This window comes from Enhydra lutris, unplaced genomic scaffold (genome assembly GCF_002288905.1).
Source record: "Enhydra lutris kenyoni isolate GAN:26980312 unplaced genomic scaffold, ASM228890v2 scaffoldscaffold16, whole genome shotgun sequence".
NCBI lineage: Eukaryota > Metazoa > Chordata > Mammalia > Carnivora > Mustelidae > Enhydra > Enhydra lutris.
In genome coordinates, this window is record NW_019154100.1 from 6,427,463 (window position 1) to 6,451,773 (window position 24,311).

The following is a 24,311-nucleotide window of genomic DNA, read 5'->3' on the forward strand; positions in this document are numbered from 1 at the left end:
TGAACCTCTTTCCTGTGATTTATCTATGCACACTCAAAAAATTTTTAATTAGGTAATTAAAGTCTCAGAAGTGTGTTATCTCTTGGCTAGGCTCTTCTCTGACAGCGTTTTCAACTATAAAATGTTCTCTCTCCTATTAAGGAGATAATGTGATATTAAAGTGAATACCAACGTAATTACAAATTAATGAGTAACGAATACTAGTGGGACTAGAAATGAACATGAATATGGAGAATCTGTTCTAACTTTCCAGCTGCCACACAAATGGATAAGGTCAGACTCATTCTCCCTAGAGCCTAATGTAATAGCTCAGCCTACTAGTCCCAGCATCATAAAATGTTAGCACCGAAAGGAGCTCATTTTGCAAATGAGGGAAACTGAGGCACAGAGAGAATGAGTGACTTGTCCAGAGTCACACATCTAGCAGTTAGGAGGGCAGAGGCTAGAAGTTCTGACTCTCAAAGAACAACTTTGTGCTTATTCCCAAAGAGTACACTTGACATAGAAGCCTAGAAATGAATGGTTCCTAAAGGGTCTGTGAAATCTGTTTCTTCCAGACCCTAATCAGATTCCTTACTAGCAAAGTTCCTTCACATGTGCCATTTTATTAAATGACTGCTCCCTCTCCCCTGCCGGTACCATGGTTTTTACTCAAGATAAGAATATGGGTTGGAAATAAATAAGACAGCTGTGAAAAATATTACAAAGCTTTAAATTTCCATGCATATTTTACAAAAATGAAAACACTGAGTGTTAAGAATAACTTGAAAGAGGGTAAATACAGTTCTTTTGAAAGCAACTTATTCTCTGCCATCTCTTTTTATGATATCATTCCTGATACATAAGCCTAGTCAAAATCATACCCAAAATCTAAGGGAAAATATTAGAGCTGGGTTACATAACCCTCAAATGACCACATCTCCCTAGTACTCTGGTATCTGCTATTTATATTAAAAACGCATGTTTTAGAAATTTAAAATTTTATGGATTGGCGTAATTGAGAAAGTCTATCTGTGTAAGAAATGTTACAAAATATATAAATGATTCAAATTAAAATAATAGGGTAGGGGCACCTGGGTGGCTCAGTGGGTTACACCTCTAACTTTGGCTCAGGTCATGATCTCAGGGTCCTAAGATCGAGCCCTGCATCGGGCTCTCTGCTTAGTGGGGAACCTGCTTCCTCCTCTCTCTCTGCCTGTCTCCCTGCCTACTTGTGATCTCTGTCTGTCAAATAAATTAAAAATTTAAAAAATAATAATAAAAAATAAAATAATAGGGTAAAAATGACTCAATCAGAAAAAAAAAACTGGTACCCTGAAATGAACAAAAACTCAATCCTTCTTTTCCACATAGGGTGAACCCGGTGCCCCTGGTGAAAATGGAACACCAGGTCAAACAGTAAGTATCGATGACTTGATTATAAATCTAAATGTATATCCTCTGTGCAAGCTGGAACTTCTTTCATGTTTTTGCTAATTACCATTTCCCTTGGCATTGTACTCTTTGATATGTTTCTAATAACCTTCTGCATACTTAATTGAAATCCATTACCTTTTAGTTGGAATTAGAACAAGACCTATTTATTTCTAGTGGATTCTTGCACATGTTAGAAATTGGACAAAGCAAATGATGCCTGTGACATTTCTTAAATTAGCATTGTGGATGTCATTGAAAATATTTCTGCTTCTAGGGAGCCCGTGGGCTTCCTGGTGAGAGAGGACGTGTCGGTGCCCCTGGTCCAGCTGTGAGTGCTTCCGTTTTTGTCCCTTATCCTTTTAAAAATTGTTCTAATAACTGCCACTGAACTTTCCTCTGACTTTGTCTCCTTATTTTCTTCATAGGGTGCCCGTGGAAGTGATGGAAGTGTGGGTCCTGTGGGTCCTGCTGTAAGTTTTGACACTGAAGAATTTGGGAAGAGTTGAGAATTTGGGATGGAAACTATCTTCTTTATTAATTTGTAAAAATAATACCATTTTAGACACCTTACCAAATGTTCTATGTGGTTTCTCAAAGGTTCTATTTATAAGTACTATGGCCTCCAGGGCTCTTCATTGCTACATAAAGTAAAATCTACCTCCCCTTGGATACTTGAATGTATCCCCTTTGGTATTAATGGCAACAGACTGTCCGTTTTCTCTTTGCCAGGATTAAATAAGATCAAGCCACTCTAAGCCACTTTAATTTTCTGGTCTTGCTGTGTTGTTAACTTGCCGGGAAGCAGTTTCTTACCATATTCTACTTCGGTTTCAGGGTCCTATTGGGTCTGCTGGCCCTCCAGGCTTCCCTGGTGCTCCTGGCCCCAAGGTAAAAACACTGCCAACCATTGTCATTACCTTGATCCATTTCTTACTGTGATGTGAAAGGCAGGCCGTGTTTGCAGATAGGAAGCTACACCACAGGGAGCTCAATGAGCGCCCCTTTCAGAATGGATGTAGAATGACCCGTTTTCTCACTTAAAGCTTGATGTGGATCATGTCTCTGTACTTGAGCTCAGGAACATAGATACAGAAGCCAACAAAGAACTTTATTTTATGGGACCCCTCTGGGATATACTCCCAAACTAGTGAGGACTGACTAGCCGAGAACCAGAGTGTCTATCACAGAGAGACAGAGGTAGGTGAAGATGGTAGGTACCCAAGATGGCAGAACAAGGCCAGGAAAATCGGAACCCCAGTCCAAGTCTGTGGTACCAAACGAGATGAGGGAAGTGATTGCAGTTCCGAAGAAAGTTCGTGGAACTTGGGGGCTTAGAAATGGAGATACGCTGTTTAATTATCTGCAGACTAATGCCTTGGTGTCATTCCCTCTTTTAGGGTGAACTCGGACCTGTTGGTAACCCTGGTCCTGCTGGTCCTGCGGGTCCCCGTGGTGAAGTGGGTCTTCCAGGTGTCTCTGGTCCCGTTGGACCTCCTGTAAGTAGCCACCATCATCAGCCTCATAGAGTGGAAGCAGGCAGAAGGAGTGAAGGTGGGGTCAAAGAACAGAAACACTCCCATTGACTGATGACCTCCTCTTCTCTTCTTCCTCACAGGGCAACCCTGGAGCCAATGGCCTGACTGGTGCTAAAGGAGCTGCTGTGAGTATCTGGCCACCCTGGGCCACTCTGCTTTTAGGCGCACTTGGGCGCATGCCCCCTCGTCTGCCCAGCGCCTCAGGACCCACCACGCCACATTGTCTCCACAGGGCCTGCCCGGTGTTGCTGGCGCTCCCGGCCTCCCTGGACCCCGTGGAATTCCCGGCCCTGTTGGCGCTGCTGGTGCTACTGGGGCCAGAGGACTAGTGGTAAGTGGTCATGGCTGCAGCTCCCACCATCTTGAAAGGCCAACTCAGCTGTCATTTTTTCACCATCTCAACTTCTTGCGGTCTTCACATTTTTGTTTTTTTCTTTCCTGAGCATTTTTAGTGTGTATTACTTCTGTGAGTGCCTATACATGTCTGGTCTATCTATGTGTCTGTGTGTCTCTCTCTCACACACACACACCCCTCCTGCTATCCTGGAACACTCCCCAGAGGTCAGTGAGGTAGATTTCTATATTGCTCTTGTCTGTTCAGTGAAGCCAGTCCCCTGTCAGCTATTTGAATGTGAACCTGGACACACATTTCTCTTTATCTTGATCCATAAATATTCCAAGATGTTTGTCTGTGAGAGAGCTGTGACACCTGTTTTTCCTTTGACCGCCATTTTGTATTGAACCCTAGGGTGAGCCTGGTCCAGCTGGTTCCAAAGGAGAGAGTGGCAACAAAGGTGAACCCGTAAGTAGTTCTATGACCAAATTTTATGGATTTATTACTTGTTCAATTTAAAAAGTCATACTTTTACTTTTTTTAAAAAAATGATTATTTTTTCTCTGGCTAGATAGGACATAAAAATGATTTTTCCTATTCTCTCCTCTTTTGCTTTTCTCATGAAACAGGGCTCTGCAGGGCCCCAAGGTCCTCCTGGTCCCAGTGGTGAAGAAGGAAAGAGAGGCCCCAATGGTGAAGCTGGATCCACTGGCCCCTCTGGACCTCCTGGGCTGAGAGTAGGTTCCAGATGCTCTTGACACCCTGACTTACCAGCGGGATCTGAGGACACCCTTTCATTGGGAATTGGTCAGAACCACTGAGTGCATTTTCTAGACAGGGGGAGCATCTGCTTTCCATCTCCTTTATTAGATCAGTGACTCTAAGTTTGGTCTGGAAACAATGCTGACCTACTTTTGTAGAATGCCTCCTCTACACATTCCTTTGAGGTTTGGGTAAAGTTTTCTGGCTTGGTTTTTTTGTTTGTATCTCTCCCTTCAGGGCATCAAGATTTCTTGCATGCAAGCCATGTCTCAGTAAACACTGCCCTATGGGATTCAGGGGTTTTTCCCAATCCTTCCTGTTTCATGTACTTTCTTACAGGGAAGTCCTGGTTCCCGTGGTCTTCCTGGAGCTGATGGCAGAGCTGGTGTCATGGTAAGCTGTCCATTACTCACTCCTGGAGAAGGAATCTGATGCTTCTTTTGGTGGGGCTGTCATTCGATTTAGCATCCTCCCCTCTCCCTTCTGTTGAATAGGGTCCTCCCGGCCCTCGTGGTGCAACTGGCCCTGCCGGTGTCCGAGGTCCCAATGGAGATTCTGGTCGCCCTGGAGAGCCTGGCCTCATGGGACCCCGAGTAAGTTTCAGATTGATTTGGAGCAAGTCATACCTGGCACTGTTTCCTTTTTGAAAGGAATGATTAATATTAGAAGACAAAAAAAAAAAAAAAAAAAAGGAATCATCCAAAGTGAATCTGTTAGTAGATTTGCTGATGGTTGCCTTTTTAATTTAACTTTATCAAAGCCCAGAGATATTTTTACGAATTTGGTTAGTTCATCAATTTCTTATTTATTACTTGATCCAATGGTTGTGAGGTTTTTTGAAGAGTAGATTTATTTTAATATACCCAAATTAGGTTGGTTCTCCTATCAGCATGAATCTTTTATCTCAATTTGTGAGTTTTATATAAGGTGTCCATGAAACGTATTAGGACTATACATTATCAGTGTATTAGATTCATAAGTGAAATCATTTTTCCAGCAATCACAAAATGCTTTAATGTATTCAACATCACACTAGCCATGGAGAAATGACCTTTAGATTCGTAGACACTCTAATCCATAGCAATAGAGTGATTTTTTTTTTTGCCTCCATTATCTCTTATGGATGAATATCATCTGTAATTGTACCATAAACAAGTAATAAAGACACCAAATGTAGCAATAAAAAAATCCACTTTGAAAATTGCTTGCTGAAAGTATTTGTTTTTCTACTATGAGGTAAAGAACATGATACATTTTGCCCATATAGTATGTTGCTTCCCAGTTTCTTGAGATCTCCATAAATGAATCCGTTGCACTAAACTCCAATGAAAGGAAAGGTATAAAAAAAAAAACTGAGAGAAGAAAGATTTCAGAGCTCTTTTCATACCTCCCAGTTAGTGGCTAATACCCCTAATGGTTTACCCTAGGCAACAAACGAAAAGTCGGGGGTGGGGTGAGGGGAAGCGCTTTTGTGAGGTTTTCATAAATTGGAGCCTCGAGTATGTAAGTTGAAGTGCTGACATGAAATCATCCTCATTTACTTTATAGGGTTTTCCTGGTGCCCCTGGAAATATTGGCCCAGCTGGTAAAGAAGGTCCCATGGTAAGAATTGCTCATTTTCCATTATATTTTCAAGGACACTTCTTGCACTCTTATCGAGTCTATTCTGCGGCTTATTTATACATGAACACACTGAAAATAAATATCAGCCACATACATCATCTGGGAATGCAAAGTAATAGATTGTAATTATGGAGTCCAGATGAATGCCGGACGGGAAGGAGGGAAGGGAAAAAAAAACATGGCAGGGAAAATTGAAGAGGGTGACGAGGGTCTGGAAAGGGAGGGGAAGGAGGGAATTGGGTACATCTGAGATTGACTTGGCTGTGTGTGTACTGACATCCTATTTAGAAAAGGAAAATGGATTCATAATTCATTGACACTTTATACCAGGAAGCTCTGTGTGTTGCGAGGATGATTCTGTTTCTTCCTACGGGAGCATCCCCGGCTTGAGGTCGGGAGACCCCAGTCGATGCTGAGTGAACTTTAATAAACTCTGCTTTCAGGGCCTCCCTGGTATTGACGGCAGGCCGGGACCGATCGGCCCAGCTGGAGCAAGAGGAGAGCCTGGCAACATCGGATTCCCTGGACCCAAAGGCCCCACCGTAAGCACAGCACACCCTCTTCCCTCTGCACGTTCACCAAATTCCGGGTTCCCGGCTGCCATCCGTCCACTCCACCTCAAGGGCGGGGGGTCCCTTTCACCACAAGAACACTGCAAGCCCCTTAGCACAGTGGCAGCTGCTCTCCAGGGTATCACTGCACACCTGATGGGGATCCGCCTCCAGAGCTTGCGCCCCTGCGGACGCAGGTGGGCCTCATTGCACTTGGGAGTTGCGAGATGGTGGGACGTGCCCTAGCGGACAGAATTCAAAGACTAGGAACCTAAGAAAAGAAAAGCAAGCAAGAAATTAACCTTTCAGAATTGTCGTGGTTAATTTGACATTGTGTCCTTTTTTAAAATGTTTATTTTAGGGTGATCCTGGCAAACCCGGTGAGAAAGGTCATGCTGGCCTTGCTGGTGCACGGGTAGGTGCTGACTTCGCGTATCTGCCCACGTAGCTTTCCCTCTGGAAACAGGCGTCCTCCGAGGCCATCTGATAGAATTCCGTCCTTGTCTTTTCAAAATAGCATCCCCAGAGATCCTTTTACAGTCCCAGAATATCTTTTTTCTTTTTCGATCACACTTATAAGGCAGTGGAGCGCCAACAAATCAGAATGTGTATTAGGTCAAAATTATTTATGGGCGCATTTGATTTTTATTTAATCTATGATTAAAAAGCTATGCAGATGCTAGTAGCATTCTCAGGCCTTCATAAATTGCCCTCCATCCGTGGACTTCCCACAAGCCATACCAAAAGTTGGCATTTGGGCAGGGGACCCACAGTGAGTCATGCTAAGATGGGACATGTTGAGAAAGTAATGCATGAGGCTTCGAGTCTTCTTAACCTCACAGGTAATGCTGTACCTCTCTGTGACCTATTGTAGGGGGCTCCAGGTCCTGATGGAAACAATGGTGCTCAGGGGCCTCCTGGGCCACAAGTGAGTATTTCTCCCATTCTCGTCCTTTGCTGCCCCAAATGAAGCTAGTCCTCCCAAATGACCGTCTCCTTTTTCCTGTGCAAAAGTTGTCTGGGCAGACAGCAATGGTGCCGTACATCTCTACTTAGGCCCTCTTTACTATTACTTTCAGGGTGTCCAAGGTGGAAAAGGTGAACAAGGTCCTGCTGGTCCTCCAGGCTTCCAGGTAAGTCAACAGAGACAAACAGAATATTGCCTTTGCTCATACTAGCTGGCTGTAAATCCCCAGAGCACACCCCCAGCACAGAGCATGATTTCAGAACTGAAGTAAAGAAGGGTCCACCTTTTCAAGGCAAACTTTTGTGTAACTCTTTAATAACCTAGAATAGTTCGTGATTGTGTCGATATCAGATAGCGTCCAGAAAAAAACAATTATTCGCAAATCCTTTGAATAGAGTCACAAGATTGAGATTTGTGGTTTTTTTCATCTAGGGTCTGCCTGGCCCCGCAGGTACAGCTGGTGAAGTTGGCAAACCAGGAGAAAGGGTGAGTAAAACAAGGGATAGCAGGCTCACGGAAATTTGGGACTTCTCCCCCCACCCCCACCCCAGGGAACGCAGGACTGCGCTGCAATTATAATATGCAAAAAGAAACTTCGTATTTCATATGTTAATGATAGTGTTCTACTTACATTGGTACTTTGGAGAGAATAAACCCAGTTACTCGCACTGTCTTGGAATAACAACTCCTTTGTTTTAAAGACTGAATGAAACACTGCCTTATGAAAGGAAAATATATCAATGAATATTCCATTTAATAGCCTTACTTTTTGTCTTGTTCTTGGTAATGTTAACATGCAAATTATTTCCTTTCCCATAGTGAAAAAGTAAATGCACTGCTTTTCCACCAAACTAGACCCTGAAAAATTGCATTTAATGTTTTTCTTGGCATTCAGACGTGACACTGCTAGCCACAATCAGGGCAGGAGTTCTGAGTCATTTTCTCTGGTAATTGTGATGAATGTGCCTCAATTCAGTTACATTCTGTGGCCTGGTCTCCTTTGTCAACAGTGGGGCACATTAAGGAGACAGCTGGTCAGTAATAAAGGAGATACACTTGGGTATACGATTAACTAGGTAATGTGCAGAATATGATCATTTCTATTAAGAAAGCAGTCTGTTATATAACTAAAAATAGGTAATGTCTGATATTGTTCATTATTTATCATATTATAAAATGAGATAATTTGTTTTAAAGTAATTAAGTAATGGAAACTTAAATTTTCTGATACCAGGTTCTTGCATAAAAATATCTTTGATATCAGTGGAATTCTCACTTTTTGAATCTGTCCATATACGACTGAAAATTCTCTTGTTCCTAATAGCCCTGTACTTTTACACACTCAGGGAGCTAGAGCCTAGCTGGCTTTGTTTGGCTATTTCAAAAGCTATCTAAATATCTTAATCATAAGTGGATTTCAAGAACATAGATAAATTTCATGATTTATTTCTATATCATATTCTGCCTAGGGTCTCCCTGGTGAATTTGGTCTCCCTGGTCCTGCTGGCCCAAGAGTAAGTATTATTTAATTTACTTTCATAAACTTCAGTCAATGTATTTTTAAAATAAGTAGTGCTTTCTCTTAAAAGCTATTGACCTTGCAACAAGTTCCTGACACTCTTCTGTACTCAAACATAATCTGTAGAGAACATTTGATTTCTAAATTGAAAGTAGACTTTTTAATTTAATTACTCCTATTTCGCAGCCCCAAACCACACAGTTCTAAGAAACATAAATGAGCTAATATATGTATTCTATTCAGTAATTTATATAGACAAGTTATATTTATGAAAGTGGCTCAAACTGAGCCAAGGAAAAGTAATATCTTACTAAGATTTTAAGTCACTTCTGCAATGTGCATTGATGTTCAAAGTCTAAAGCTGAAATCATGAATCAGCTCTTATTTAAAAAAAAAATAGATTTAATTTGTGTGTGGTCATTAGAATAACTGGAATGATGAGTTTGCCCCAACCATAATTATAACAAGGGCCTTTGAAACAGTCGCAATGTGGACAACATACATGTTAAATATTCTGGCCCGTGGAGTACCCTGTCATGGTGGTGCTGACATGCAATTGGGACAAATGTAGATTGACAGGTAGAGAGATTGATATACACATGCAGACACACATACACATGTAAATCCTGTTAAATATTTTAACTCTTACACTGCTAATGCATAAGATTACAAAAGGGAGGGTGGGTATGAGTATATCTAATCCTATCTACACCTAGCATTGCTCTGCTAAAATGACAGTCTTTCCCTAGGACTACCATGCATAACCAGCATTTATTTTTACCTATGGATCTATTACAAAAAAACAAAAACAAAAAAAATGAGTTCCAAGTTTGAATATTCTAAAAGAAAAACATTTAGGAGTTGTAGCCCCCGAACATTAAAGCCGAATGAAACTTTAGAGATTATCTCATCCCCTCCATTCATTTTGCTAGTAGAGAGATTAAGGGAAAGTAGTTATAATTTTATAATGGCAGAAACAGGATTCAAAAGCTTAAAAAGTAAGAACTCTGATGTGTAAAATGGAATCTCTGAAAGTGATGAAGAGTGCAACTTTAATTTCTCTCTCTCTCTCTCTCTCTCTCTCTCTCTCTCTCTCTCTCTCGCAGGGGGAGCGTGGGCCCCCTGGGGAAAGTGGTGCTGCTGGTCCTTCTGGTCCTATTGGAAGCCGAGGTCCTTCTGGACCTCCTGGGCCCGATGGAAATAAGGTAAAATTTTCTGTTCTCTATTGCTGCTTTGGCCCACTATGCTCTAGAGTAACGAGATCATTTACAACAGGAAATGAATTGTTTTTCAGGTGTTTTTTTTTTTAAATTTCCTACTCTGTAATGATTTCCATCTCAGTAAATGACAATCTGATTCCAGTGGACCTGAATTAGTGTAAAGGAAGGGAAGTCTCAGTGTTCTACAGGCATGAATGAGTTAGTATGGTTCTTACTCTCACGTCATCATGCTGCTAATACTTGGATTTTAATCTAGAAACATCGCAAACAATTGGACACTATTTTTAAGAACAAAGTTTCACCTTCTACTTCAGAGAGAAAAACTTCCAGAGGTAGTCTGAGTTTTCATGATAAGAGAGGTAAAAATTGGACAATTCGTTCATCTCCCAGACAGAAGCCTGACAAGCTGGATTTCAAACCGGAATCTGGTTTACATTTTAAAATAGGTGGAATGACACATTTCTAAAAAATGGATTACTTTGACCACAATAAAGAGAAGGCAATTCCTGTGACTCCTGATTCCTATGGAGGGGGGAGCAAAGATCAGTTGCAAAAAGCTATTTGGGGAGGTGGAAGGATATTAGAAAAAAAAGCTAAGAGGGAGAGAGGAAACAGGAAAGAAAACACGGTCCGGAGGATAGTACTCTCGGTTTTCTCTTAGAAGTTGGTCAATAGGTCTGAAGTACATGGAACTGTAGGGTTTTTATATAAAGTGGGAGCTTGTACTCCCCACTCTTAAGGAGATTCAAATGTAAACATCTCCCCAGCTGACAAGGTTTCTCTCCATATCGCCTGCGTGGGCTGAGCAACTTATCCTTGAGAAAGGTTTGTGGGCCAACATTTTTCACTCTGCACGTCCTATTGTCCGGGCCTCCTCTTTTCCATGGCTGCCTGCCTGCCTGAAGAGGACCAGGAGCAGGATACAGAAAGCTCACGGCCACCCACTCCCACTTCTCTTCAGCCACCGCGTCATTAATAGCGTCTCCCACGGTTACAGCCTCCCTGCTTTTCAATAGCCCTCCTTTGTGTGTCTAAGCAGGCAAGAATGCGACCTATTAAATGTTGAAATTGGAATCCTTCAAGAGTTCGAGTTTCATTTTCTTCTCTTGCCGCTGACATAATTGATTTCACGTGTGTTTGATTCCAGGGCGAGCCTGGTGTGCTGGGTGCTCCGGGCACGGCGGGTCCGTCTGGTCCCGGTGGGCTCCCGGGAGAGAGGGGCTCTGCCGGCGTCCCTGGAGGCAAGGGAGAAAAGGTACCCTCTCACTGTTGCACCTTAACATGTGCTGTTGAGGAACTTGAGCCAAGCAGGCCACCCAGGGCTGCCCGGTTTTGTTTTGTTTTGTTTTGTTTTGTTTTTAAAACAGTTCCTGGGAGGTGGTCTGCTAGAGTTTTGAGACCTATCTCTACACATTTCTCTCTGCCACCTAGCACCTACACATTTCTAAACTCACTAATCTGGCAAAATTCCTTGCTACCATGGAATTTCACACAAACAGATGGTGTTGAGTAATACATGAGGCTCATTTTAATGCCACTAACAATAATGCCTCATCCTGCCCTAATTAATGGGAAGACGCTATATTGAACAGCTGTCAGCCGTGCTGCTGCATTAGTTACGCCGTAAGAGCAATCGGGCACCGAGGCCCATTGTGATGTCGCCTTAGAATTCTGTCCACGTGAACGTGTACCTTGCTTGATTATGCTGCAGGGGAGTGTATGGAAATTAGAAAAGAATATATTTCACGATAATCTGGAGAGGGCCCTGAATTATTTTTCCCTTACATTTTTTCTTCCCCTCATTCAACAACCTAGAGAAGGGTAGGGACTCAAGACGTGACTAAATGTTACAGGACTAGAGGTGTGTGGGATTTTCTGTAAAAGCACTGCGGATTCGTTTTGATCCAAAAATTGGGCCGGAAAACCAAAAGTTGCTCTTGCTTTATACTTTCAGGGTGAAACTGGTCTCAGAGGTGAAGTTGGTAACCCAGGCCGAGATGGTGCCCGTGTGAGTAGAGTGTTGTTGTTTGTACTCAGACTGTTGTTGTGTTTCCATTTCATTCGGTTTGAGTTGAGCAGCTTTCCAAGACAGAACTGACAAAAGGAGGATCCGGGTTTAATAAGAATCTTCCTTTCCTTCCTGAATCTATGTACAGTAGGATCATTTAACATGTTCCAAAAGAAAGATTGAACCGAACTTATCCCTTTGAAAAGCATAACCTGAATGACTTTCTACCTTCCTCAGTGTTAACTCTACTGAGTACAAACTATAAGCCAAAAGCTCTAGGTTTAATAGAACGTTAAGTGATTATTATAGGACTTTGGAAAAAGACCAGGAACACCTGCATTTTAAGAAGCCAGAACCTCACACAAGGTGCCATTTATTCAAATATGTGGCCTAAGAATTTTTCCCTCCAAGAGCCGCCCCCGTGATTAGCTGTTAATGCCATGGAGAGGCCAAAGATCATACCATGAAGGGATAATAACCCTGCCTGGAGAGTTGGCAACGTGGCTCTTCCAGGCCATTGGCCACCTTGGTTCTTCTCCTCACTCCCTCAGAGCTGACACCTCCCTCTGTCACACTGAAAATCGTCCTCTCTCTGAATCCCCTAGCCCTGGCAGTTTCAAACAAGGCTGCTCATTGGCTGCTCTCCGGGAAGCCTGACAAGAGCAGCAAGTTCAGATCTCCCCAATTCCTAATGTGCCCTTGACTTCCACATTCCTGTCACCTTGATCACTGGGGTACTTTCCTCCCGAGAGCTGCTTCTAATGGTTTTGATAATTAGAACTGAAGTGCATCAAAAGCTTTCTCCATGTCCACCCTGAGTGTGCAGTGACAGCATTCGGTCACGGTCTGAGCACAGCAAGGGGAAATGGCAGGGGTCACCTTTGATGGCCTAGGGGTGTAATTAATAAGATTTGTTTCTTTTCGGTGCTAGGGTGCTCCTGGTGCTGTAGGTGCCCCTGGTCCCGCGGGAGCCACTGGTGACCGGGTAAGCATGCATTCTCATGGAGTCACGGCTCTGGGAGCCACTCGCAGCATCGACAGGTATGCTGCCTGCCCCCGCCCTAGAGAGCCCCCGCAACTCATGTTTATGGCTTGGTATAGAGCCTACTTATTTAAAAACCTATCTGTTGTGATGGGGCCGCAGGAAACAAATGCTGTGTGTTTAAAGTTCTCTTTCCCTTCCTCTACATGTGCCAGCTATCTGATCTATACTTTAATCCCTATCATTTGTTTTAAAGACTTTCCCCATTGCCCATTAACAGTATCCTAATGCACTGAGCCTCCTCAAAGCCTTCAATTGTAAAAAATCAATAAAATACATAGTGTGCCCATTTCACATTGAACAGTCCACTTAAAATAGACCTTATTTATTGTACTGCACAGATTGCAGCAAATAGATCAGTTCTGTGTCCATCTAAAAATTAAAATGTCCTCCTCCTCATATTGTGGGCACTGATTTATAGTGTTTTTCCAAGTGTATGACCAATACCACTTCCCCCCAAAATGAATACAATATTAAGCACAGTAAGAATCCATTTTATTTTACTTCCTGAGATGTGGTTTTCTCTTCGGACACAACTGCAAATTCTGCTCTCTATCACCGGTCCCTCTCCTTACTGCCTCTGTGAGCACTGATGTGACAAACTCCTCTTTGATCCCATTATAGGGTGAAGCCGGTCCTGCTGGTCCTTCTGGTCCTGCTGGTCCTCGAGGTAGCCCTGTAAGTGGAAACCTGGGTCATCCGGGACACTCATAACTTTTAGACCTTAATAAACCTAAGATTGCTGTGCCATTCTTAATATCCCTTCCCCCCACCCAGGGTGAACGTGGTGAGGTCGGTCCCGCTGGCCCCAATGGATTTGCTGGTCCTGCTGTGAGTATCCTAGGACGCAACTTAATCTGAAAACATCCTCAAGCTGGCACGTAGAGTGAGCTGGGACACCCGGACACAACTCTTCCTCTCTAACAGGGTGCTGCTGGTCAACCTGGAGCTAAAGGAGAGCGAGGAACCAAAGGGCCCAAGGGTGAAAACGGTCCTGTTGGTCCCACAGGCCCTGTCGGATCCGCTGGCCCCTCTGTAAGTTGAATTCACTGTACTCGACGTGGCCTGTGTCATTACCCATGAACTCTTACAATTCAGCATAGATCAATCAAGTGCCTGCTGTGTACCAGGAACATACTGGATAGAAGATGATTTAAAAAATAAGAACATTTGCATTCCACTTTATACTTTGTAAAGTTTCATAAACATCATCCCCTCTTACTTCTTTAGTATAACCCATGAGGGTGGTCGAACTGAAGCAAGGACATTTATTTCATGACACAGATGATCATTTTTAATTTCTGAATTGGTCTCTAATAGACGTGAATGATTACCTTTGAAGAAAAAAGCAACATTTATAGGAAATGTCTTGTGACTGGACCCCATGTCTTTCTGGTTTGTTTCCATTTAGGGTCCAAATGGTCCCCCTGGTCCTGCTGGAAGTCGTGGTGATGGCGGTCCCCCTGTGAGTATTTCAAGGGACTCTGATAACATGTCTTTCTTTAGAATCTATTAAAAACAACTTGAAAGTTTGGAGATTTTTTGGTTAATTCTGAACTATACTCAGGAGACTCTTGAGATCCAGATTCACTTTTTTCAGAGGAATTCTGATACTGAAGTTAAATCGTGGGTTACTAATCCCAACTGGAACTCCTGCAGTGCATGTTGCTACCGCCTCACCTGAGGTAATAACCAAAGTTAACCCCAGTTGTTGAATTGTGAAATGGGTAAAAATAATTTCTCTGGTACCCCCTGTCCTTTTGCTGATCCCCCCCCTTCTCCTGCCTGACCATGCTCTTTCTCTGACCTGCCCAGTGCTGTTACACTGACTCCTTCAGGACCCGAACCTCCCTAGGAATGAGCTGCACTCACTCTTTCCTGCTCTCACTGGACCGCAGTTAATACTCTTGGTCTGTTCTTGTACCTTCCTCTGGAAACAAAAGTACTTCTCCAGTGTTCATTTCTTTCGCACCCAGCCAGGTGGTTAAGATAGCATGGTATAAGACATTACACATCAATGTGTAATAATGGCATGGTGTCTTGTCTTCTTGTTCTTAGAAGCGTCAGGTTATATGGTAGCCTTTCAAAAAGGACCATCAGAGCCTTAATGCAAAATACGAGTGTTGTGACAGGGGCGTGCTGCTGGGAGAGAGGTGCAGACATGGAAGTCTTCGGAGTCCTTGTCAAATAATACCCTGTATGAGGCTGCCCTATGTGCTCCTTGGTCCGTCCTCGGTCACGTGTATTAAGGATTGGCCAGAGGAGAAATTGCCGTCTTACCCAAATCCCTAGAGTTGGTGTTGATTGTAGAACTTCAATGTGCTTCTGCTTGCTTCTTAGGGTGCTACTGGCTTCCCTGGTGCTGCTGGACGGACTGGTCCTCCTGGGCCCTCTGTAAGTAAATCACTTCAAAATATGTCATTTACTCTAGCCAAAAGGCCTTGTTTCTAGTAGGAAACTGGCAAGAAACTCTCTGGAAACCTGCTACTAATATTTTGCTATTACTTTTCTCGTCTGAAATCAGTTTTCCCGAAACATTAAGGCAAACCCATCACAGATTATATTTTATAAGATCAGCTTAAGAGGCTTTTATTCATGTGAACACAAGTCCCCTTTTAGGGGCATGGTCTCTTCGTTAAAAATTAAAAAACAGAACAGTTTTAGTCACATATCAGATATTTCTATATCTAATTACCCTTTATGGCCAACATTCTGCCTCCGTTGTTAAGGTATAATTGTTCCTGAATTTAAAGGTGGTTTGGCCTCTAATTTAATTCTGATTCAGACTCTCCTGTCAGGACTCAAGAGAATTTAATTAATTACCAAGGATTAAGTCTTCCGGTTAAGGTTTCAGGGAAAAAAAAATAGCAAAGATGTTGATTTCTTGGAATCCTTTTACAGGTTCATAACAGAAAAATCTTCATTCCCTGTAGGCATTTAATTAAACCTAGTTGAGAGCATATCTGATTCCTCAATTATGAACAAAATGCCAGTATTGGTTTTCTTCAAAAAGAAATGAGCAGAGTCCTCCCAAACCCAAAGTCCCATTCATTTACGACCCACTCATCTCACTCTCCAGAGTTCTCATTCCAAGATGCCAGGGGCCCGGGAGCACAGCATTTCTTCTCCTCACAGACATTTGCCGTAGCCTCGAACACAATTAGTCACCTTCTCACAGCCTCGGGAGGAGGAGGACAGGAAGTTGCCTCTCTCCATTAGAGGGAATGTGACAGAGCCTCAGCAGAGCCCCGGGATGGCCAGAATATCATTTTGTCGCTTTCGGCTATTTGCATCTTCCTCTCTAGAACCTCAGCAGCTCTCTCCTGGGTCTGCGACCATTAACAGAATAAATGACTCGGTCATTTGCTCACAGGGTATCACTGGCCCTCCTGGTCCCCCTGGTGCTGCTGGTAAAGAAGGACTCCGTGGGCCTCGGGGTGACCAAGGTCCAGTTGGCCGAACGGGAGAAACCGGTGCACATGGTCCCCCCGGCTTTGCCGGCGAGAAGGGTCCCTCTGGAGAGCCTGGTACTGCTGTAAGTGATTTCAAGCTCTTCTCTGGTAATACCTCGTACTGAATTACAGTAAAGCCTTTACGCAGATCTTCAGGTGGCGTGTATCTGCTGATGAGGACGGCAGGCTTTCATGTAGAGCTCAGTCGAGCCAGGAAATCTGTCCAGCACACACTGAGCTGTCAGAGCTCTGGCAGTTGCTTAGAAGACACTAGACGGGGATGACGATAAATGAAGGAACTCACTGTTTGATCAGAAGGGCACCTCCCTGGTCCTGGGATTAGAACAGAAGCCCACTGCCATGGCCATCCTATTGAAAATGAATCAATCTCCGTAAGCTACCGATGTCTTAAACACGCTACGTCTGGTATTATCGTTGCTCTGAAATGTGCCTTTACGAGACTGGGTTCAGTTAGAGGCCAAGGTCAAAACTTGCTTCTTGGCCTAGATTCTGTAAAAACTCTATTGCACCACCCCGGATGGCTTCATTAATCTCGGTCACATTTTTCACTCTTGTCCCATTGGTCTCAGGGAGGAACCAGGTACAAAGAAATATACTTGCCAAGCCAACCTGTATTACCACCTCGTGGCTCCCCAGTGATAGTATTTTCCCTCTTTTTCAGGGCCCTCCGGGCACCTCAGGTCCTCAAGGGCTCCTTGGTGCTCCTGGTATTCTGGGTCTCCCAGGCTCTCGAGGTGAACGTGGTCTACCAGGTGTTTCTGGATCTGTGGTGAGTGTTTGACACCATTCTTCTTCACATTAACATAATAAAAGATTTTAAAAGCTGCCACTTCAGATGTGACAGATTGATCACTGAATAACTCCACTTAAGATTTTTTATTCATGGCATTTTCTTTATACAGATCACATGTCACTTATCTGAGAAGCTTTAATACCACCTTCCTTAGACACACGCTATAAAGATACAGCTTAACATTATGCAGAATGATTTTTGTTCTTTTTACATGCTTAAGAACTATATAAGCTCTAATTGCATTTACTCCTCTGCAGCATGAAATGCTGGCATCATTTATCCTGTAGGAAGAATGAAACTCTGAAGTTCTGAATCATTCCATTAAATCTGATACATGACAGCAACTAGGAATCCTCTCATCTCCATAAACTCTCTCAACTTTGTGAATTCATTTCATTGGCGATATCAGATGCAACCAGGCTCACCTAGTATTGGGCGACATTCCAAAATTACACGAAACTGGCCATCTGAGTGTGGAGGGCGAGGGGAACACGAATGATGCTTCTTGCCATCCTGTGGCCCATTCCCTCACTGCACTTTCTCTTTTCCAGCCGGTATCTCCTAGCCGGGATTGTGCTGGGAGGGTGAGATTTGCGCTCAGTCCAACAAGAGGAATGTTTCGTCTTCTTTGCCTCTAGGGTGAACCTGGACCTCTCGGCATTGCTGGTCCACCTGGGGCTCGTGGTCCCCCTGGGGCTGTGGGTGCACCTGGAGTCAACGGCGCTCCTGGTGAAGCTGGTCGTGATGTGAGTCTAACACGCGGTCTGGACAATCAAACCCAGCTGTGTTCCGCTGTGCACAGCTTCATGTCCTCAGCTGAGTTCCTCTTGTTCCAAGTCTCTGAACAAGATGGTCTGTTTCTCCATGATATCTATGTGTCCTGACCATTCCTGCTATTGAAAATATGAAAAATTACTTGGGCTGGGGGGTGGGGGGATGGCTCTTTAAAACACGTCTCAGAAAACAAGCCTGGCAAGTTCTAATTGGCAGGTCCAACTGTCGGTCTGACTGGCGGTTCACTGTGGAGCACCGGGAGGGATGAAGATAGGGGAGCTGAACTCTAGGGGCTGGTGAGGTAAAGAGCCTCCCTGAGCACCTTAACTGGTGTGGTATCTTCACAGGGCAACCCTGGGAATGATGGTCCCCCAGGCCGTGACGGTCAACCTGGACACAAGGTCAGCACACCTCTTTGTCTTTCTCCAATTTAAAAGTGACTAGAATCTAGGCCAGCTGGATACTAAACTTCACTTTGCTTCTGGTAGGGAGAGCGCGGTTACCCTGGCAACATTGGTTCCGTCGGCGCTGTGGGCGCACCTGGTCCTCATGGCCCTGTGGGTCCCACTGGCAAACATGGAAACCGCGGTGAACCTGTAAGTTCGTAAATACCAGTCCCTTGTGCTGTCCTCCTTGGAGGCTTCACTCTGACCTCCCCACACTCGAGAACTGTGGGACTTTAGCCGGGGGTGGGGAGTGGTGGGCGGGATTGGGCTTGGCTGACAAGTTCGGTTTTGCTTCTCCAATTTGCAGGGTCCTGCTGGTTCTGTGGGTCCTGTCGGTGCTGCTGGTCCAAGAGGTCCAAGTGTAAGTATATGGTGAAAATTTCTTTACAGTAACATTTAAGGAAACTCAGTCCAGACTGTCCATGAAAAAAAATAATGTATAGGCTAGATTTCATATTTTTCAAAAAATCCAGTCCATGTAGAGAATTGCTACAACTAGCTTCTAAGTCTCTTCTATTCCAGATCTCCTCTGCCTGTTTGTATTAAATAATCACAAAAATCCAGCCACTTAAGGGAGGGCTCAACTAAAGCAGATCAGGGGAATGGATGGCTGTAACACTCATATGGTTCTCAACCCTCTGCATGTCTTGAGTTCGCTCTGTAAACAGATTAAGCAATGTTTGTGGGAAAGTGTCATTTTCAAAGGAAGGTAAATTGTCTCTGTCCACCTTTTTCTTTGCAGGGCCCACAAGGCGTTCGAGGTGATAAGGGAGAGCCTGGTGACAAGGGGCCCAGAGGTCTTCCTGGCTTAAAGGGACACAATGGACTGCAAGGTCTTCCTGGTCTTGCTGTAAGTAGAGTGTGCCCTTCCTGCATGTATACGGGTCTTAAATGATCTTCCTCAAATTTTCACTGTTCTCGCTCTAAAATGAACTCCTATCCACTTCCCCTTCTCTGGCTGACTTCGTCTCACAGAGATAATGCTATTTCATCCCAACACAAAAAGGTGCGGGTTAGGGGAGATCGAAATATCCATATATTAAAATCTCCTGGCAACAATGTCCTTCAACCCCACTTAAAATAAATATAATTAGAGGAATGACTAATATGGCACAGCTGAAATAGCTTGTAGAAAAAAATATAATTGAATATAATAGACATAATGGGAGAAAAGAGCCCCATTTTACATTTTCAATTTTCTCAATCCAGAGTCCATTGAAACTAAAGTTTTCCATTCGATTTAAAAAAAAAAAAAAAAACCGTTTGTCGACATGTGTTCTGAAAGTGTGATTTTTCCTGTCCTCTCTTTCAAGGGTCAACATGGTGATCAAGGTGCACCTGGTTCTCTGGGTCCTGCCGGTCCTAGGGTAGGTCAACCTAAAAGACCTTGGTCTCTGAAACTGAGCTTATGGCAGGGAGGGAGCCCCAGGCTTCTCCTTCCTTGTGGGGTTTTTACTGACTCACTCAGACCTGGTGTCCTTCTTCCCTAGGGCCCTGCTGGTCCTTCCGGCCCAGCTGGCAAAGACGGCCGCACTGGACATCCTGGTACAGTTGGACCTGCTGGCATCCGTGGCTCTCAGGGGAGCCAAGGTCCTGCTGTAAGTACTGTTCCATGAAATAATAAAGAGCATTACGGGCCTGAGGAATATTCTCTTCAGACTAGCCCAAGACGGCTGTGACCACACATTGAAGTAGTTCCCCCCCCTTCCATATGTTTAGTTCTAAACTGTGTAAAGATCGTACAGAAGGAGCTGTACGGTCCCTGCAAGTATGCCTGGGATCAAGTTACTCTTTTTTCCTTATTAGAATGTGCTTGTGTGTAACACTCAGCTGAACATTTGCTGTCCCGACGTCTCTCACTATGACCAAATATGAAACCTCCTCTTTCTTGCTCTCACCTTTGCAGGGCCCTCCTGGTCCCCCCGGTCCTCCTGGCCCTCCCGGCCCAAGTGGTGGTGGCTATGACTTTGGTTACGAAGGGGACTTCTACAGGGCTGACCAGCCTCGCTCACCACCTTCTCTCAGACCCAAGGATTATGAAGTTGATGCTACTCTGAAATCCCTCAACAACCAGATCGAGACCCTTCTTACCCCTGAAGGCTCAAGGAAGAACCCAGCTCGCACATGCCGTGACTTGAGACTCAGCCACCCAGAGTGGAGCAGCGGTAAGTCAGGATGTCCAAGCCGGACCAGCCCTTCTCACGAGCTGGGCTTTGCAAAGTCTGTTCCCATGGGCATTTACAGTGAAAAATTTTGGGGTAAAAATTGCATTATCTGGAATCATACCTAATTAATAAAGCCTTTTCCTCTCCCAGCCAGCACCCAGTCCCAGGCTCCTCTTCATATATATTTTTGCCTTTTTTGTGGTAATACACTCTGATTTGATTTTTCATGGAGGAGAGGAGAGGAAGAACTGACTAATCCTAAAAATAGCCATCCTCTTAAATGTGGGGTACACAGTGTTACTTATGGGAATTAAAATCTTTCTCTACTAATTATTAGAACCTATGCTCTAGTCAAGGAGAGGCTTTCTGAGCTGGGTTTTTTTTTTTTTTTAAAGGTTACTACTGGATTGACCCTAACCAAGGATGCACTATGGATGCTATCAAAGTATACTGTGATTTCTCTACTGGTGAAACCTGCATCCGGGCTCAACCTGAAAACATCCCAGTCAAGAACTGGTACAGAAATTCCAAGGTCAAGAAGCACACCTGGTTAGGAGAAACTATCAATGGTGGTACCCAGGTGAGGAATCTTACAAACACTCCTTCTCTCCTAGCTAAATAATATTAAAGTTGTTCACTGTTTAATGATCTGCATTTTAATCCTTTACCAAAATGGGGTTATTAAAAAGAACCTGCTCTCTTCTTGGGTTTTGGTTCTGTGCTGGACTGCACACTAAAGATGGAATGACTGGACATATCCAGACAATCTAAAGTTATTATTCAAATTGGACTTACCTGATAATCACTGATGAAACTAATGCCATTCAGCATAAGGAAGTGCCAGCCCGCATACTACATACGCCCATGCCTGTGTAGTCTCAGGACATGTGCTCTTCTGAATTTTTAATCAAATGTCTTCACCAACTTTATTGAATGCCTACTGGTGGGAATCAGAAAAAGAAAGAGGTCTGACTCTGTCTCCTTGCTCTCTTATTCTAAAGAAGAAACATACACATAAAGGCTTATCTAAAACAGGTGCCTTTTTGAGATCATCTTGCCTCAGCCTGGTAGTTGCTGTGTGCCTTCTAGGGAACTAATATTGCACAGACAAGGGAATTGAGTTTCCTTTGTAGAAGCATCTTTTCCCCAAGGTTCAGATCTGAGTCCATCATTCCTCCCTACAGCAGCCTTTTTTTCCCCATCTCTTTTTTGACTCTTAGTATCTGAGTCCCTCTCCACTTAACTAGCATTTCTTATTCTCTGTAGTTTGAATATAACACTGAAGGAGTAACCACCAAGGAAATGGCCACTCAACTCGCCTTCATGCGCCTCCTGGCCAACCATGCCTCTCAGAACATCACCTACCACTGCAAGAACAGCATTGCCTACATGGACGAGGAGACTGGCAACCTGAAAAAGGCTGTCATTCTGCAAGGTTCCAATGATGTTGAACTGGTTGCCGAGGGCAACAGCAGGTTCACCTACACTGTGCTTGCGGACGGCTGCTCTGTAAGTCATAGCAACATCTGGGGAAAGGGGGGGCTGCAGTTCTAGCTCAGACCACTGCATGAATAGGTGAAGGAGAGACCTACCTTATTCAATCCATTTTTGTAAGTGTATTTATTTAAATTCAGATGGCAAGTCCAGAGGAATTCTTATAAGATCTTGCCTTCGGAAATTCTCTGGAAAGCTGAACTACATACCATGGCCGCGCATTAGCAGTTTTTCTTTAAACATGAGTTTGTTAAATGATGAGGGCTTCCTGGAACTTAAAATTACTTGAGGTTAAAAGGTCCCAATGTATAATTTGTAGTGATATGCACGTTATTTGACTTAATAGTATTGTCTGCATATAATTTGCCTCTATACTGTGCTATACATTGAAGAAAAATTAAAATTTACTCACAACATACCCACCCAGCTCTCCCTACTGAGACACACACCCCTCAAAAATGATACTGTAGCAATAAACCACTTGGAATATGTAAAAACGCCCCTGATGCTTCTGTGTCAAAGATGAACATGGTGATCTGGGACACACTTCATAATGAACACGCCCAAAAGTGGTTCTTAACTATCTCTATAGTGCTACATTATTTATACACACACACACACACACACACACACACACACACACACACACATACATTTATATATACACACATATACATATATACATATATATACATATTTTTTATATATTCATATACATTTTTTTATTTTTCAAACAGAAAAAGACGAATGAATGGAGAAAGACAATCATTGAATACAAAACAAATAAGCCATCCCGCCTGCCTATCCTTGATATTGCACCTTTGGACATCGGTGGTGCCGACCAAGAATTCAGGGTGGACGTTGGCCCAGTCTGTTTCAAATAAATGAACTCAACCTAAATTAAAAAAAGAAAAGAAATCTGAAAAAACTTTCTCTCTTTGCCATTTCTTTTTCTTCTTTTCTTAACTGAGAGCTGAGTCCTTCCATTTCCTCTGCACATCTACTTGCTTAAATTGTGGGCAAAAGAGAAAGAGGAGGATCGATCAGAGCATAGTGCAATATGATTTCATTCATTCCCTCCCCCCCCCCCCCCCCCCAAAAAAAAGATTTGGAATTTTTTTTCAACACTCTTACAACCTGTTGTGGAAATGTCAACCTTTGTAAGAAAACCAAAATAAAAACTGAAAAATAAAAACCATGAACATTTGCACCACTTGTGGCTTTTGAATATCTTCCACAGAGGGAAGTTAAAAACCCAAACTTCCAAAGGTTTGAAACTACCTCAAAACACTGTCCTGTGAGTGTGATCCACATCATTAGGTGCTGACCTAGACGGAGATGAGCTGAGGTACTTGTTTTGTTTTGTTCAGAATACAAAGGTGCTAATAGTATTTCAGATACTTGAAGACCGTTGATGGTGCTAGAAGAATTTGAGAAGAAATAATCCTCTGTAATGAGTTGTATTGTGTATTCTCTTTTCATCTGATTTAGCATCAGTATTTTACATCTTGTTCCCAAATAAAAGTATGCAGATTACTTGCCCAACCTTGTCCTCTTCTTTAAATTCAGCATTTGTTCTTTGCCAGTCTCCTTTTCATCCTCTCCCGTGGTACCAAAAAGAAGCCTTGTTTCTCGGACAAGCAGAAAAATTAAATTGTACACACTATTTTGTATATGTGAGATGTTTAAATAAATTGTGAAAAAAATGAAATAAAGCATGTTTGGTTTTCCGAAAGAAAATATCGAGTAGAATTCCTTGCTTCGATGCTCTTTGTAATATAAATAATGGATTATAGCATCTCTACCAGCCATTAGACTGAGTGTTTCTCATTAGGTAGAAACTACGCAAAAAAGGCAATTTGGTACAGTAGAAAGAGCAGAGAGGAAGGACCCAGGAGATCTGAACTCCAGTTGTGACTACAATTGTGGCTGAGTGACCTCAACCACTCCACCTTTCAGTGTCTCAGTTCCCTACCTATAAAATGGGGGGAGATTCCCTCTCCGAACTATAAAACATTTGCCTTACTCAAAATACTAAGACTTAAGCAAATGGTATCGCAGACCTAAGTTTATTTCACGTGGAGATCCACAGAACCTTCTGGATTGTTATCTATTAAGCACTTTGAAACAGTGGCTGAAAGTTGGTCTATGTACAATTAATACTATTAACTAAAACAGTTTCAAATATT

At 43.3% G+C, this 24,311-nt stretch overlaps 1 protein-coding gene across 1 annotated transcript in view; it reads left to right on the forward strand.

Annotated features, from left to right (window-relative positions):
* The window catches only part of LOC111147195 (collagen type I alpha 2 chain), a 35,212-nt gene extending 11,877 nt beyond the window's left edge, over window positions 1-23,335 (forward strand). The window contains exons 13-52 of the mRNA XM_022503091.1: window positions 1,354-1,398; window positions 1,691-1,744; window positions 1,842-1,886; window positions 2,251-2,304; window positions 2,814-2,912; window positions 3,032-3,076; window positions 3,184-3,282; window positions 3,700-3,753; window positions 3,915-4,022; window positions 4,387-4,440; window positions 4,542-4,640; window positions 5,596-5,649; window positions 6,114-6,212; window positions 6,583-6,636; window positions 7,096-7,149; window positions 7,301-7,354; window positions 7,621-7,674; window positions 8,658-8,702; window positions 9,814-9,912; window positions 11,075-11,182; window positions 11,882-11,935; window positions 12,867-12,920; window positions 13,602-13,655; window positions 13,755-13,808; window positions 13,905-14,012; window positions 14,389-14,442; window positions 15,318-15,371; window positions 16,351-16,512; window positions 17,112-17,219; window positions 17,882-17,989; window positions 18,365-18,418; window positions 18,506-18,613; window positions 18,771-18,824; window positions 19,206-19,313; window positions 19,777-19,830; window positions 19,954-20,061; window positions 20,370-20,628; window positions 21,024-21,208; window positions 21,895-22,137; window positions 22,860-23,335. Coding sequence (XP_022358799.1) covers window positions 1,354-1,398; window positions 1,691-1,744; window positions 1,842-1,886; window positions 2,251-2,304; window positions 2,814-2,912; window positions 3,032-3,076; window positions 3,184-3,282; window positions 3,700-3,753; window positions 3,915-4,022; window positions 4,387-4,440; window positions 4,542-4,640; window positions 5,596-5,649; window positions 6,114-6,212; window positions 6,583-6,636; window positions 7,096-7,149; window positions 7,301-7,354; window positions 7,621-7,674; window positions 8,658-8,702; window positions 9,814-9,912; window positions 11,075-11,182; window positions 11,882-11,935; window positions 12,867-12,920; window positions 13,602-13,655; window positions 13,755-13,808; window positions 13,905-14,012; window positions 14,389-14,442; window positions 15,318-15,371; window positions 16,351-16,512; window positions 17,112-17,219; window positions 17,882-17,989; window positions 18,365-18,418; window positions 18,506-18,613; window positions 18,771-18,824; window positions 19,206-19,313; window positions 19,777-19,830; window positions 19,954-20,061; window positions 20,370-20,628; window positions 21,024-21,208; window positions 21,895-22,137; window positions 22,860-23,006 — 3,507 coding nt within the window. The 3' untranslated portion in view covers window positions 23,007-23,335. The remainder of the gene's footprint in view (window positions 1-1,353; window positions 1,399-1,690; window positions 1,745-1,841; window positions 1,887-2,250; window positions 2,305-2,813; window positions 2,913-3,031; window positions 3,077-3,183; window positions 3,283-3,699; window positions 3,754-3,914; window positions 4,023-4,386; window positions 4,441-4,541; window positions 4,641-5,595; window positions 5,650-6,113; window positions 6,213-6,582; window positions 6,637-7,095; window positions 7,150-7,300; window positions 7,355-7,620; window positions 7,675-8,657; window positions 8,703-9,813; window positions 9,913-11,074; window positions 11,183-11,881; window positions 11,936-12,866; window positions 12,921-13,601; window positions 13,656-13,754; window positions 13,809-13,904; window positions 14,013-14,388; window positions 14,443-15,317; window positions 15,372-16,350; window positions 16,513-17,111; window positions 17,220-17,881; window positions 17,990-18,364; window positions 18,419-18,505; window positions 18,614-18,770; window positions 18,825-19,205; window positions 19,314-19,776; window positions 19,831-19,953; window positions 20,062-20,369; window positions 20,629-21,023; window positions 21,209-21,894; window positions 22,138-22,859) is intronic.
* The last annotated feature ends 976 nt before the right edge of the window (window positions 23,336-24,311 follow it).